We start from the raw sequence: 14,144 nt of genomic DNA on the forward strand, positions 1-14,144 counted from the left end.
GCTTACTGAAAGTTAGAATTGGCAATGCGAAGACGATTGGGATACAAAGCTAGGATCCCCAGAGAACAGACGAAAAAAAGCACAGATGTAAGCGCTGTCCAGAACATATTAAAGACATCAAAGCCATAGCCAACTAAGGCTCCATGAGAGCAGAGCACCCAGCAAATCTACTGCATAGGCGCCCTCTCCCACCCCGTTTGAAGATCCCCACTAGGTTTAAACCGCGGGAATGGGTGGGCCTCAGTGTTGAAAACGTGATCCTCTAGAGAGATGAAATCACGATCCGAGAACAACAAATAGAAATACTTGAGCGTCTCAGCCATCCAATAGCTCTCCATGTTATCGCGCTTGTATGAAGGAACTGCATCCGCGTTGCCGAGCGATGTAAAGCCCTTGATACGGAAAACAGGTGCCGTGTTGGTTGAAGTAGGAATACGGGAGGTACTCTTCTTCTTCTCCACCACGGCTGTGTGTTTGATGAAAGACTTGAAGATCTCCCAGCCCCACTGGCGGTAGATGTCATCGCCGGTGATACGGTAGAGGTAGAAGAGGGACTCGACTGTTTCCGGGCGTTGTAGATTGTGGCGGTCGTTGCGGTGGACGTCGATATCTGCGCGCCAGGGCTCGGACGCATCACTCTGTGCCTCTAAGGGTTGGGAGATGCCACGCAGTGCCTCAGGCTTAGATGCGTGACTGGGGTTCGTCGCTGAGTCTGGGTACTTGTCTGCCATCATCACGGGCGGCGAGTCAAGGATGAAATGGGAGATTTCGGCTGCGAGGCCGGTCGCCGTTGCCTGGTGCATTGCCCAGCAGGTCTTCATCAATTCTCTGGACAGGAGGATCTCCTCCTCGCGCTGTTGAGTCCAATCCGCTAACTTCCGGGCGTGGGATAAGGGCTGGCCACCGGTCGCGCCGAGCGCGATTGTTCCGGGCATGAAGCACACTAGGTGGTCCATTCTTGGTGACAGGTCCTGGTCCAGGCCTTGGGGCCGCTCGCCGATAATCATCAGCTGAGCGTTCTTGGTGAATGAGACCAGGTGTTTGCGGATGCCTTGCAAAGCCTCGTCCCACATCTCTTTGTAGACGGGCTCCTGTTCGGAAGTCTGCAGATATTGCTTGACGAGATATTCTGGAGTGAGTCAGCTAAATAAGAACCACGGAGCACCGAGTATCATCAACGTACCATAGTAGGAGTCCGCCTTACTGCCCAGACTGATGCTATCCCCTGTGAACGCGCCACTGTCAGGATGGATGGCGGTTCGGACAAGGCCATCCTGCGGCTTTTGCAAGTCAACCAACTTCATGGTTCTTTCAACCAACTTCCAATATTCCGCCTCACCAGTCAGCTTGGCCAAGTACTTGAATTCAAGCTGTATTGAGCCAGCCTCGGCAATAGACGTAGCTCCCTCGTCGAAATGCACGACGACGCCTTCTGACGTGTTGAGATTGACATTCGACCACGGGATACCGCTGGGAGATTCAAAAGCCCCGAGTAGCCGCTCAGCGAGGTCAGCTGCTTTCTCAATGTACAGGTCTTCACCGGCAGCACCGACATCATCGTCGTTGAGAGGGGCCAAATCGGGGTATTGGGTTGACAGATAGTGTGCGGACAGCAAACCACCCAGCATGCGAATAGTCGTCTCGAACGTGTTAACATCACGATCCTGATCATAATTCAACGAAGTTGAGATCCATTGCCGCGCGCGGTGGACCTTGGAGGTCAGATTCATGATCATCAGTGTGTCCAGCGAGTCAACTATCATCCAGCCTAATCCGCCGCCCGTGTCTTCTGGGATAACGTTCGAAACCGGGCGATACTGATCGTATCCTGAATCATGGTGTCAACGCTGTCATAGTGCACAAGGCTTCTGTATGACCTACCCCATGCGTTCTTCTCATATCCCTCCCAACTGACGATGAAGGCGTCCCGCACTTTCTCTCGTCTTGCAGTCCAGTCAGACAAGTCCCCAGAAGATTTCCCGTCTTCCAATGTCTGGGCCCACTTCCATAATTCTACCCCTTTATCATTTGATTGTTGCCCTGACCACGTGCGGAGGTAGAAGTTATAATACAACACAAATAACACAGTACACACCCCCAGCACGTTCACGAGCGGCCTCCATCTCCTTCGAGGACCTGTGCGCCGCGGCGAAAATAATGGCTTATCTTTGTACAAAGGCAATGTGCGGTCCTTTTCGAAGTAGCCGTTCACTTTATTGGATAGGGGAATGGGGTGGTTCGACAGACCGTACCCGCGGAGGCCACTACGGGGGTTTCCGTAGAAGGAATCTTGTTGCACGGGCGCAAAGGGGCTGCGCGATGGCTGGTAGGCCATTATTTTCTTCGATTTGGTATGATGTTCCAAGGGGGAATCTCTGCCGGTCTTGCGATTACCGAATGCGCCACATGGGAATCAGGAGGAGGGTGAGGTGCTCTCGGAGTATTCGCCTTTGTTTGATGTTGATGTTGATGTTGATCAAGATTATATTTTTCAAGGGTCTTTCAAGCGTACTTGCTATTCAAATGCAACATTTAGTCAGGTTTGATAGCCCTGAAGGACAAGGAGCCAACCCCTCGGACAAGGACACCCGCACACTTACCCAAGTACAACCTTCCGTTAAAGCGGTTGTGATGCACAGGTCTTGATCGTAAAGACAATCTGGTCTTTCGGGTTTTAAAGCAAAAAAGCAAAAAAAAAAAAAAACAAACCAACATGCACCGATGCAGTCGTGTTTAGTGGGTAGGTGGTCCGTGAAGAATTTCTTTGCGGAGTGCAGCGTTTATCCCGCGTGTGCTGTGCAATAGAAAAGCAGACCAAGGCCAAAAATCGCAACAAGCATTCAATCTAATTCGATACGAAATTTGCGCGAAAACTGAGAACGTGGCAAGGGCAGATTCAAGGAAGCTGGGGAAGTGGAGAGGCAACAGGGGTCCGCAAATCAGATCGCATTGTACGCGTAACAGCCTCATAACTCTGTAACTGGGAGCACAGATTTGAAACATCCAGGGCATCGAGTGATTTACCAAACGTCCTCACATAACCCTCCTTAGGAGTGTTTTTACCTTTCACAATTGTTAATCAAGCAAGTAATAGTTTTTTTCCCCCAAGGTCTAATATTGTATAGATTCCAACTTGAATCAACAATAGAAGAGATAGGTCGAATGCATAGCATTAGCGCTTCAAGATAAAGATCTAAACCGTGCACCAGATGATGTGGGCCACCAGCCCCCGCAAGATAAATACAATTAAAGCTTCTGATACTCAAGCTTGCCCTCCAATTTCTTCGCCTCTGCCACCTTCCGTACAGCCTTGTTGAAGTCATCCTGGTTGATAGCATCACGGTAATCCTTGATCGCGAACAGACCACTAAGTAATGGTTAGCGTGTTGACGGCAGATTTCAACATAAAAAGTTGTCACTCACGCTTCAGTGACCACATTTCGGAGATCAGCACCGTTAAGACCATCACTCATCTTGACCACACTCTCAAAGTCGATTTCGCCTTCTTGTTGGACTGTGCTTGTGTGGATCTTCAAGATCTCCAGACGGCCAACCTCATTGGGAAGAGGAATCTCAATCTTACGGTCCAGACGACCGGCACGCAGCAGAGCAGGATCCAGTGTATCAGGTCGGTTGGTGGCCATGATGATCTTTGTCTTTCCAAGGTAGTCGAAACCATCCAGCTGGTTCAGCAACTCCATGAGCGTCCGCTGAATTTCTCGATCTGCCGATGTACCTTCTGAGAATCGTCGTCCACCAATGGCATCGATCTCGTCCATGAAAATAATGCAGGGCTCGTGTTCCTTGGCGTATCCGAACATCTCTCGGATCAGTCGAGCGGATTCACCGATATATTTGTCCACAATGGCCGAAGATACAACTAACGAAAGTAGACTGATCAGGATAATGTGGGTTATAGATGTTGTAAGAAGTTGAACATACCCTTCAAGAAATTGGTCTCCAGCGAGCTGGCCACTGCTCGTGCGAGCAGTGTCTTACCAGTACCTGGAGGACCGTAGAGTAGAACACCCTTCGGAGGCTTAATTCCAACTCTGAGGAAAAGCTCTGGGTTCTTCAGGGGTAGTTCGATGACCTCACGGAGCTCTCTGATCTGGTCGTTAAGACCGCCAATACCCGCGAAATTGACGGACCCTGGATCTTCTAGAGACATGTTGTACACCATGGGATCAACCTCACGAGGCAGCATCCGCATGATAGTGAGTGTCGTCATATCCAAGGCCACACGTGTGCCTTGCTTCATCTTAGACTTGTCCACCTTTGAACGACAACCGACCACATATCGAGGACCCGATGACGCCTTGACGATGACTGTAAAGCGGATTAGCTTCTTGATGCGATCATTGAAGCGAAACGCTTGGGCCTCGGATACTTACATCGCTCTTCGTCAAGCTGCTTCAGCACCTCGCCGATGATCTGACCAACACTTTGTAGTGCCTTGATGTTATCCTCGGAGATATCAAACTCTCTTTGAAGATCCTTGATACCCAAGCGAAGAGTTTTCAACTTTGCTTCCCATTCTCGTAGCTCGAGCAAGCTCTTTTTATAGTCCTCGAGCGCCTGGCCGCGCTCCGGGTCGCTCATGATGAAGAAGGGACGAACGATAGATTCACGGAGTGTGGACGAGTTGGGGGGTGATGGTCAAAGGACAACTGTGATTCAGATAGAAATTCAGGGTTTCGTGTCAGGTCGTGGATGCGAAATGGATGGATATCGTGAATGAAAAGGGCGATAGCACCTTGCTTGGGGAGCTTACAGCTTGCAGCGCGGCGTCCGTGAGAGACCATCACATGACCCAAGAGCAGTCTTATGTCATAATCTTGGTCATCAACAGACACCTAAGGCATAAATAAAGTTGAATCCATGCCATCCTTGAACAGAATAAGAGTTGATAACGTGATGATGTTAACCCTGGAAATCGGTTTATCTTTCAACTTCAGTCTAGAAACGTTTTAAAGGTTCTTCACTTAGGATTCTTTTAGGCCTTTTCTTCCCCCTTTGGTCTATAGATTCCCTATATCTTCTAGTGGTTTCCTGTTCCTTTCTCACCACAGTCATTTTGATCTTCAAGATGCCTTCTCATCCCAATGCTTTGAATGTGGTTCAATTAAGGCACAATTTTGAAAAAATAGTTGCCCAAGTACCTTGATGCCTTCATGTCTGAGAAATCAGACATCAACCCATTCTCAATACAACACACCCGATATGTGCAATGGATTTCACGTCAATGAGTTAGCTAACTACGTTGTATGCTCTACATCGAACGTTTTCAATATGCACATATGGATACATGCTAACAATTGTGAGTTGTCACATCCTTTTTAGCAATAGGTGCTATAGCATAAGTACGGAGTACTACCCGCTTGGCTGGGGATGGGAACCTTGGAAGCCCAGCAGGGAAGATTATTAACCCGGAGCTCGGTCCGACATAGCTTGGCCTCAGCAAACAGGCGCCAACGGCTGTCTTCGTCCCAAGTTAGAATGGAACCTTGGAAATAAATGAATGCGACGTAAGATAAATCACTTTGAGGCATTTCTATAGATTTGAATCTACTATACGGAGCACCTTAAAGGTAACATCAGCCCAGATAGTAAGGGGCTATTTATAGCTTGGACTTGACACGCAATGGAGGGGTATGCCGTACGATGTGCACGTCCTACAACACAGCGCATGTGCAATCGGGAGACCGGTATGGAGTATGTCATCATAGTTTAATATCTTCCGAGGAACGGGAGATCTCGTAGCTAAAGAGGACGCATTTGGTCGGACCAGCCAGCAAGTGCTCGAGGATGGCTGTTGAGCCCCACTGTTGCATTGGAAAGAATCGGAGCAGCAATGAGCTTTCCCGGGGTTTCTCTGGGGGAAAGGGCTTAAGTAGTCGGGTGTCTCCGTAGAGGGTTTCCTTCAATCAAGTTGTCCTTATTTCACAGGTGAGTTTTGAATATAGCATCATAGCATCATAACCATCATAACATCATATACCCCACCATAACACCACCTCCTGCCCCTCCGAAAGCACACCTCCCCATGCACCTACTATACACCAAGTCTTCTGGAAAGGAATAGAAACCCAACCAAAGACCTACCGGTGATCGTAGTAGGAACTTGCCCCCGTCGAGTTCTCCAAGCAAATCATATCCTTCTTACCTCTTCCCGCCCAATCTTTTTGGGTCATCGGTGAACCTCCCCCCGCCGTTAGTCACCTGTTGCTTTTGCCATATATCAACCCATGTCCTCCTCTCTTCTAACTGATTGAAACCATATTCAGCCTGTCCTATTTCAACATGCCTATCTCCAAGATTCACGCTCGCTCCGTCTACGACTCGCGCGGTAACCCCACCGTTGAGGTGGATGTTGTCACCGAGACCGGTCTTCACCGCGCCATTGTTCCTTCCGGTGCTTCCACTGGTTCGTCCTCCTTGACTCGTGGACAGTGAAACAAAAACTGGACTAGATTGCTAACCTTCACTCCTAGGCCAGCACGAGGCCGTTGAGCTCCGCGACGGTGACAAGACCAAGTGGGGTGGTAAGGGTAAGTGAAAGAACCCGGTTCCACACATCACAAGGGATTAAAAAAACTTACATCTTCCTCTCAAAATTAGGTGTCCTGAACGCTGTCAAGAACGTCAACGATATCATTGGCCCCGCCCTCATCAAGGAGAACATCGATGTTAAGGACCAGGCCAAGGTTGACGAGTTCCTGAACAAGCTCGATGGAACCCCCAACAAGGGCAAGCTCGGTGCCAACGCTATCCTCGGTGTCTCTCTGGCCATTGCCAAGGCTGCCGCCGCTGAGAAGGGTGTTCCTCTCTACGCTCACATCTCCGACCTCGCCGGAACCAAGAAGCCCTACGTCCTGCCCGTTCCCTTCCAGAACGTCCTGAACGGTGGCTCCCATGCCGGTGGCCGTCTCGCCTTCCAGGAGTTCATGATTGTGCCCGAGTAAGACTTCCAGATTCAAAATGGGTTGCAACTATAAACTGACCAAACATAGCACCGCTCCCACTTTCTCCGAGGCTCTCCGCCAGGGTTCCGAGGTTTACCAGAAGCTCAAGACTCTTGCCAAGAAGAGGTACGGTCAGTCCGCCGGTAACGTCGGTGACGAGGGTGGTGTCGCCCCTGACATTCAGACCGCCGAGGAGGCTCTTGACCTCATCACCGATGCTATTGAACAGGCTGGCTACACTGGCCAGATCAAGATTGCCATGGATGTTGCCTCCAGCGAGTTCTACAAGGTGGATGCCAAGAAGTACGATCTTGACTTCAAGAACCCCGAGAGCGACCCCACCAAGTGGCTCACCTACGAGCAGCTTGCCGACCTCTACAAGTCTCTCGCTGCCAAGTACCCTATTGTCTCCATTGAGGACCCCTTCGCTGAGGATGATTGGGAGGCTTGGAGCTACTTCTACAAGACCTCTGACTTCCAGATTGTCGGTGATGACTTGACTGTCACCAACCCTCTGCGCATCAAGAAGGCCATTGAGCTCAAGTCTTGCAACTCCCTTCTCCTGAAGGTCAACCAGATCGGTACCTTGACCGAGTCTATCCAGGCTGCCAAGGACTCCTACGCCGACGGCTGGGGTGTCATGGTCTCCCACCGTTCCGGTGAGACCGAGGATGTCACCATTGCTGACATCGTCGTTGGCCTCCGCGCCGGTCAGATCAAGACCGGTGCCCCTGCCCGTTCCGAGCGTCTTGCCAAGCTTAACCAGATGCTCCGTATTGAGGAGGAGCTTGGTGCCAACGCTATCTACGCCGGCGAGAAGTTCCGCACTGCTGTCAACCTGTAAATGCAGCCTTTTGGCAGCATAGAGTGGGCCTGATAAGGGCCCATCGAAAACGGTGGTTTGATGATCTACGGAACCATTGCCCATGACGATTATGAAATTAATAGGATCTTTTTCAATGATAACAAATTTCCACCACTTGATAATTTAGAAAATAGTAACAAGTAATCTACAAACAAAGATCATGCGCATCGGGCATCTAATGCCCGAGATCACGTGCACATCCCACCTGGGGACGATGAGTGTGTCCCACATAAAATTTGCCCTCGCCCCTCCATCCTTTGCTGGGTCCGATTGTGTTGACCTGTTCCTTTTTAGCCTTGCGTAAAGCGCATTACTTTCTTTCAAAAAAAAATTTTTTTTCCCATATCAACAAGGCTTTAGATTGCCCAAAATGCCGCCTTCCAAGTGGGGTATGTTATTGCCGTTGTATTATCGCCTCCTATAGTGATTGCCACAGTTACTTGGCTCATCTTCTGATCCAGGTAGCCGTTGCTAATCCTTTAATCTCTTGCAGACGAAGAAGAAGAGGAGAGCCCCGTGCCTCCTCCTATTGTTGCTGCGCCCCGCCGCCGCTTCGACGATGAGGAGGAAGAAGATGTAAGGCAATACAATCGCGAACCTGTCCAACACGGCCCTCGCTTTTGCGCCAAACCCAACAAACTAACAACACTCAAACGATAGGTCCTTGACTCATGGGATGCCGCCGAAGACTCCGAGGTAGAGCGTGAGAAGGCCAAGAAGGCCGCCGAAGCTGAGGCCAAGGCCAAGGCCGCCGCCGCCGCCAACAAGAAGACCAAAGCCCAGCGGATAGAGGAGCTCCGGGAGCAGCGCCGACGCGAGGAGGGTAGCGGTGAATCCGAGAGCGAAGACGACGCAGACCGCCGCGCTCGTCTGCGCAGGACCGAGCAGGAAGCCGACCTTGCCCACGCCGAGGATCTTTTCGGCTCTGTTGATGTCAAACCCAACAAGGGCGCCCCCAAGGCCATCGTTGTCAGCGACTCATCCGATCCTACTAACGCCATCGACCTCTCCGCCATGCCACTGTTCAAGCCTGTCACCAAGGCCCATTTCACCCGTCTGACCGAGACCCTCGCGCCGCTCCTCACCCTGCACTCCAAGAAGCCCCATTACTCTCTCTGGGCGCAGGACTTCGCCCGTAAGCTTGTGAACGACTTGCCGAGTGCTGAGATCAAGAAGATTGCTAGTGCTCTGACTACTGCTTCCAACGAGAAGTTGCGCGAGGAGCGTGCTTCCGACAAGGGCAACAAGAAATCCAAGGCGGCAAAGACCAAGATCTCGCTGAATGCAAGCCGCAACAGCCACGTCGATCACACCAACTACGAGGGTGGTGACGATGATCTTGGGGATGATGACTTTATGTGAATGTGAATACGGATGACTAGTCTCCATTTGAATTTTTTTTCGCCTTTGCTTTCCCCTGGATTTGATCCTTGAAAATACGCATCTTAAAAGGAAGATGTATATCCTCTATTTCTGCTTCACCCATATGCAGGTTTAATTCTGCTGGGTCCAATGTTACCCTTTCTACTTTTTCCCCCCATTTCCTAATCCTTGCTCTGTACATCCCCTCTATCTCAAATGCTTGGGCACATGCAACCCATAGAAAGACCCAATCCATTTCGATAATTCTATGATCTCACAACCTTGGATCCCTAACCTCTACAGCTGATGATCATCTTCAATAAGTAAGACATTTACCAAGGAACGCCCTACACGTCGTGATCGACCTAGCACCCCGACTTTTAATCAAGCATCCTAAGCTACCTAGTCTCCAGTTTGAACTCCATAAGGTTCCTAGCCATGCCGATATTTTCCTTCTATTTCTCATCATCCAACGTAAAAAGCGCCTTGAGGGCCTGCACGCGGCAGCCAAAGCGTCCTCCGAATTAAATCGAGTATAGCGCTAACGGAACGAGTGCTAAATAAAATATCATATGTGTACGCAACGAACTAGGATTCCCTGGCTTGGTCGGCAGTGTCTAGTCAGTTCCCTATAAAAATTCGACTGAAATGACTTACCGTCGTTGGTGTGTCCCAGACCTCCTCATCTTCGCTTGGAACAGGTCAACAACAACAGCTCACATTCATCCCAGCTGTTGCCAAGAATCAAGCAAACAAGCAGGACTCTTAAGAGCCCTGCCATGAAGCCATAGAACTGACCCAAGTTAAAACTCATTCTCCAAATGACACCATCAGAACACAACACCGATCTGACTCGCCCTATTCCTTAAACAAATCTGTATTAGACCATAACCCAACGAAAATGACTCCGTATGACTACAGAGATCTACAAACATGCAGGAATCAGCATTAAAAAAAAATCCAATGACAGCACGACAGACCACCTTCTCAAAACCCCAGCTACCAGTCGCCGACACTACCGCTTCGCCATCGTGGTGTTCCCTACGTCAAGACTGCATACAATGTGATGTTTAACCGCTCAGCTGCCGTCTTCTAGCAGATACCCGGAAGTGGCGCTCAATACTTCCGGTCTCAATTGGTTGGTCTTCGTTGGCGGGAAGACGTGGGTTTATTCGATGAGTTCGCTTTGACGATGGGAGAAAGCGGGCGGGGTATTACTGTAGCCTCATTGCCTTCGCTGATGTTGCTGTCCAGATTTTGACTCTGATGTATCAATAAAGGGATCAGGGCTCTCGATGGTTTTGGTTCTACATCGTTGGCGCTAGATGGGATGACGCATTTTGTGGCCCTTTTTTGGGTCGTTTGCCAAAGTCAGACGTGCTGGTGACTTTGCTTTGGACGTTAATGGCGTGCTGGTTTTTGCATAGTGATGAGGTTTGGATGCGTCCGAGTTGATGGTGGTAGCTTTAAACAGACAGTAGCACAACTAAGGGAAGATGGTGGGAATTTGGTCTTGGAAGCGTTAAAATGCACATCTTGGTCTGCAGATTTCTTCAGGATGTCAAGGCTTTTGGGACTAATTAACAGGCGAGTCGGTGGAAAGAACTAGTACTCTTGTATCGGCTAAAACTTCATTCACGAATATTGGTAAAAGGGGAATCACTGGCTACGCAAGCAACCCAACACAGGTGCATGTCAGGTAAAGAAGCTCGGAGTGGAATGGAAAATAAACACATTGAAACGTGCTGGAGTGGGAATAGAGACAATAACGAGAGAGAAATTTCCACTCAGCCCCTTTTCCGCTCGCGTCAACCGAATATCAAACTCCGCCGGCCGACCCACACGGTCCCGAAGACTTGCAAGACATCTGCCGGTCCAACCCAGCGCTGCAGAGAAAACAAAGAAGTGACTTGCATAACCACGTCCAGGAATAAATGCGAACGCCCACCCTATCAAACGGCATACGGCTCGTCGCGACCCCTAACGTTGTTTCTTTAGGCTTCAGTCTCGGCGGGCTTAGCCTCCTCGGGCTTCTCCTCGGCGGGAGCAGCGGCCTCGGTGGCGGCAGCAGGAGCACCAGCCTCTTCCTCAGACTTCTCCTCCTTAGCGGCACTCTCACCCTCGGTGCCCTCAGATGAGGTCCAGAGGGTAAGGTTGTCACGCAGCAGCTGCATGATCAAGGTGCTGTCACGGTAGCTTTCCTCAGAAAGCGAGTCGAGCTCTGCAATGGCATCATCAAATGCCTGCTTGGCAAGGTGGCAAGCACGATCGGGGGAGTTGAGGATCTCGTAGTAGAAAACGGAGAAGTTCAGGGCAAGACCCAGGCGGATAGGGTGAGTGGGGGTAAGTTCGGTCTGGGCAACGTCGGTGGCGTTCTGTGACACAATCAACAGCTGTTCATAGCAGATAGAGGGAAGGCCTATGAAACGAAGCCCAAAGAAAAGCTGTTTACCTTGTAGGCCTCGTGGGCAGCAGTAGCGGCGCCCTTGCGCTTGGGGCCGGAAGCGAACTCGGCGAGGTAGCGGTGGTAATCACCCTTCCTGTTTACAAAGTCAACACAAAGCCACAAATCGAGGAGTCTCCAAAACTAAGTTGATAAGGGTGTAACCCACATCTTGTAGTAGAAGACCTTGGACTCTCCAGTCTCGGCCTTGGGGATGAGAGCCTCATCAAGAACATCAAGCACATCCTGGCACACCTGCTCCAGCTCGGTTTCGATCTTCTGGCGGTAATCGCGGATGATGCTGACGTGTTCCTCGGAGCCCTTGTTCTCCTCCTTCTGCTCGATGGAGGAAATGATGCGCCAGGAGGCACGGCGTGTGCCAACCACGTTCTTGTAGGCAACGGAAAGCAGGTTACGCTCATCGACAGTGAGCTCGCCACCAATCTAGATATGTGTCAATCGCGAATATGGTGGGGGGAGGGGAGGATGGTGTCATACGTTGGCGACTTCCTGTTCGGCGATTAGCATGGATATCCAATAAATAAGATGAGGGGGTACGACTAACCTTCATGAAGGTAACCATTTCTGAGAAGCAAAGAGCGACATGTCAGCATACGCGTCAAACCAAAACATCGCAAGTTATCTTACCATCGTAGCGCTCGGCCTGCTCGCAGAGCCGCGCGAGGAACGTCTTGCTGGTGAGGGGGTCAGTCATGTCGGGTCATGGGATTTCTTAGGAACGATGGGCATACTTCTCACGCTGCATAGTTACAATTTTTGTTAGCCTAGTCCTTATCGACAAGAATTCCAGATGGGGGTGGGAATGTGGGATTGCGATGGTGACAACTCGAGAGAGCGCCCGATAGAAGGCAGCAACGTACCTCAGAACCCATTGTGAAATTGAATCGAGATGTGTGGTTAGAATTTGAGACTTAGAATTAAGAGATAGGAAGCACGAGATGCAGAAGAGGAAGATGGGTAGAGACGACCAAGTGGGGGGAGAGAGATGGAGTGAAGTGAGTTGGGGGGATTTGAATCATAACAACAATACGCTGTTCTCTTGTACCCGGTACTTCTCGCCCCCTATTGTGGCACCGCTCTGTGGAAGTATTCCGGTACTTGGGCCGCGGCCCAGTATTCATGTTACCGTCGATCCCCTTAATTAACGATTAATTTGCGCGGGGTGGGGTATATCTGACCGTATTTGTTACCACTTACTACTAATATTAGACAGTTTCCAGGACTCCCCTTTTAGGAGACATGGACACGTGGATCAAACAAGTAGCATGATGGATGGCCTTTTGCTTGATTCTACTCTGTACAGCTGGTTTGTACATAGAAATCTCTGCGTATCTTATGGTCATAGTACCTTGTCCTAGAGACTCCGATCGCCGTCGATGATCAGAAACCATACCTACGATTTCTAGAGCAGTCCTGGAGGTATTGGCAATGTACTTAGCCCCTTTATGGTCTCCTGACCTTAGAGATGGAGATCTGGGGATGATGCTAATCTCTTGGAACCTTCCAGACACCCAGGCCACTCTCAAATCAGGCCTCAAAAGTATCTCAAGGCTTCTGTTATGCGAATGACTTGTAGTATACACTTCGGATTCAGAACGTTCATGTTAAAACAAAAGCTTACCATTGCTTTGGTTTGGAAGTTTACTGCTTTTTTCTTCAACGGGTACCTTGCTATGACAAGCACACCATCCAGGGGTCTTCCGTGAGCAAGTGGGAACTTGCGGTCAAGCTTTGAGTTGCTGGAACCGAGAGTCGGATATGAAAATGTCAGGTCTACAGTTGAAGCATCTTTTAGTTCAGATTCCATTATGTTTTTTTTAACCCCATTCGAAATGACTGCAGTTTCTTGTTCTAATGTCCACAGGCTGATCGATCATTCCAGCCTTGGAAACTTGGATTCTTGGGTTAGAATCATATGATTCATCATAACGCCCGGTTGATCGGTGAATCAGTGAATGAGCGAACCTTTAAGACATCGCTTTCCCCTAATCTTGGCGGCTAAAAGTGGGTTGAATTGACCATTCGGCTCGCTGGGACGGTAAAGATCTCAGGTGACAGGTATCAATCGAGAGATTAATACATGTGCAAAGGGCAAATTGCCGAGGGTGGAAAGGATGATCAAGAGTTATAAATGAATGATGCACCATGGCCTTATGCCTCTAGTGTCAGCCCTATAGGCAAGGATATATTAGCGTGCTTGTGGAGATGCCATTCGCGCATCTTGCAGGGACTGTGCTTTAGCCTTGAAGATCTCGGCTCTGGAAATAAAGCGATTCCCAACCATAAGTGGGCCGATCATATTGGATCAAAGACCTTGGCCTGGGGATCAATACACGCGAAGAGCTGTGGCCAGGGCACGAAACATAGCTAAAAGAGACCAGTGAGGAGTCAATTATGTCGAATTAGAAGATTTGATACCCATTTGGCGCAACGGTGTCCGCAGTCCTAGTTGCCAAGACAGATAGGCCAAAAATGATGCAGCCTAGAG

General features: G+C 49.8%; 5 protein-coding genes across 5 annotated transcripts; 2 read left to right on the plus strand and 3 right to left on the minus strand.

The window, feature by feature from the left end:
• Window positions 1-167: 167 nt before the first annotated feature.
• On the minus strand, window positions 168-2,335 carry Pdw03_4563 (Mannosyl-oligosaccharide alpha-1,2-mannosidase; the record flags this gene model as incomplete). The annotated part of the gene is made up of 3 exons (XM_014675532.1): window positions 168-1,129; window positions 1,184-1,828; window positions 1,882-2,335. The coding sequence occupies 3 exons, from the start codon at window positions 2,333-2,335 to the stop codon at window positions 168-170; spliced, it is 2,061 nt and encodes a 686-aa protein (XP_014531018.1).
• Window positions 2,336-3,246: 911 nt separating this feature from the next.
• Window positions 3,247-4,602, minus strand: Pdw03_4564 (Proteasome regulatory particle subunit Rpt4, putative; the record flags this gene model as incomplete). Its single annotated transcript, XM_014675531.1, has 4 exons — window positions 3,247-3,367; window positions 3,424-3,880; window positions 3,943-4,329; window positions 4,395-4,602. 4 exons carry the CDS (start codon window positions 4,600-4,602, stop codon window positions 3,247-3,249), a joined length of 1,173 nt encoding a protein of 390 aa, XP_014531017.1.
• A 1,042-nt stretch (window positions 4,603-5,644) lies between these two features.
• Pdw03_4565 (Enolase) lies at window positions 5,645-7,809 on the plus strand (the record flags this gene model as incomplete). The annotated part of the gene is made up of 6 exons (XM_014675530.2): window positions 5,645-5,715; window positions 6,148-6,213; window positions 6,288-6,427; window positions 6,495-6,551; window positions 6,622-6,961; window positions 7,014-7,809. The coding sequence occupies 6 exons, from the start codon at window positions 5,645-5,647 to the stop codon at window positions 7,807-7,809; spliced, it is 1,470 nt and encodes a 489-aa protein (XP_014531016.2).
• Window positions 7,810-8,200: 391 nt separating this feature from the next.
• On the plus strand, window positions 8,201-9,192 carry Pdw03_4566 (Eukaryotic translation initiation factor 3 subunit J; the record flags this gene model as incomplete). The annotated part of the gene is made up of 3 exons (XM_014675529.1): window positions 8,201-8,219; window positions 8,324-8,406; window positions 8,491-9,192. The coding sequence occupies 3 exons, from the start codon at window positions 8,201-8,203 to the stop codon at window positions 9,190-9,192; spliced, it is 804 nt and encodes a 267-aa protein (XP_014531015.1).
• Window positions 9,193-11,186: 1,994 nt separating this feature from the next.
• Window positions 11,187-12,528, minus strand: Pdw03_4567 (14-3-3 family protein; the record flags this gene model as incomplete). The annotated part of the gene is made up of 8 exons (XM_014675528.1): window positions 11,187-11,567; window positions 11,645-11,732; window positions 11,805-12,079; window positions 12,134-12,145; window positions 12,201-12,220; window positions 12,284-12,330; window positions 12,388-12,395; window positions 12,517-12,528. The coding sequence occupies 8 exons, from the start codon at window positions 12,526-12,528 to the stop codon at window positions 11,187-11,189; spliced, it is 843 nt and encodes a 280-aa protein (XP_014531014.1).
• Between the last annotated feature and the right edge of the window lie 1,616 nt (window positions 12,529-14,144).

The sequence above is a fragment of the Penicillium digitatum genome, chromosome 1 (genome assembly GCF_016767815.1).
Source record: "Penicillium digitatum chromosome 1, complete sequence".
In the NCBI taxonomy this organism is placed as follows: Eukaryota; Fungi; Ascomycota; class Eurotiomycetes; order Eurotiales; family Aspergillaceae; genus Penicillium; species Penicillium digitatum.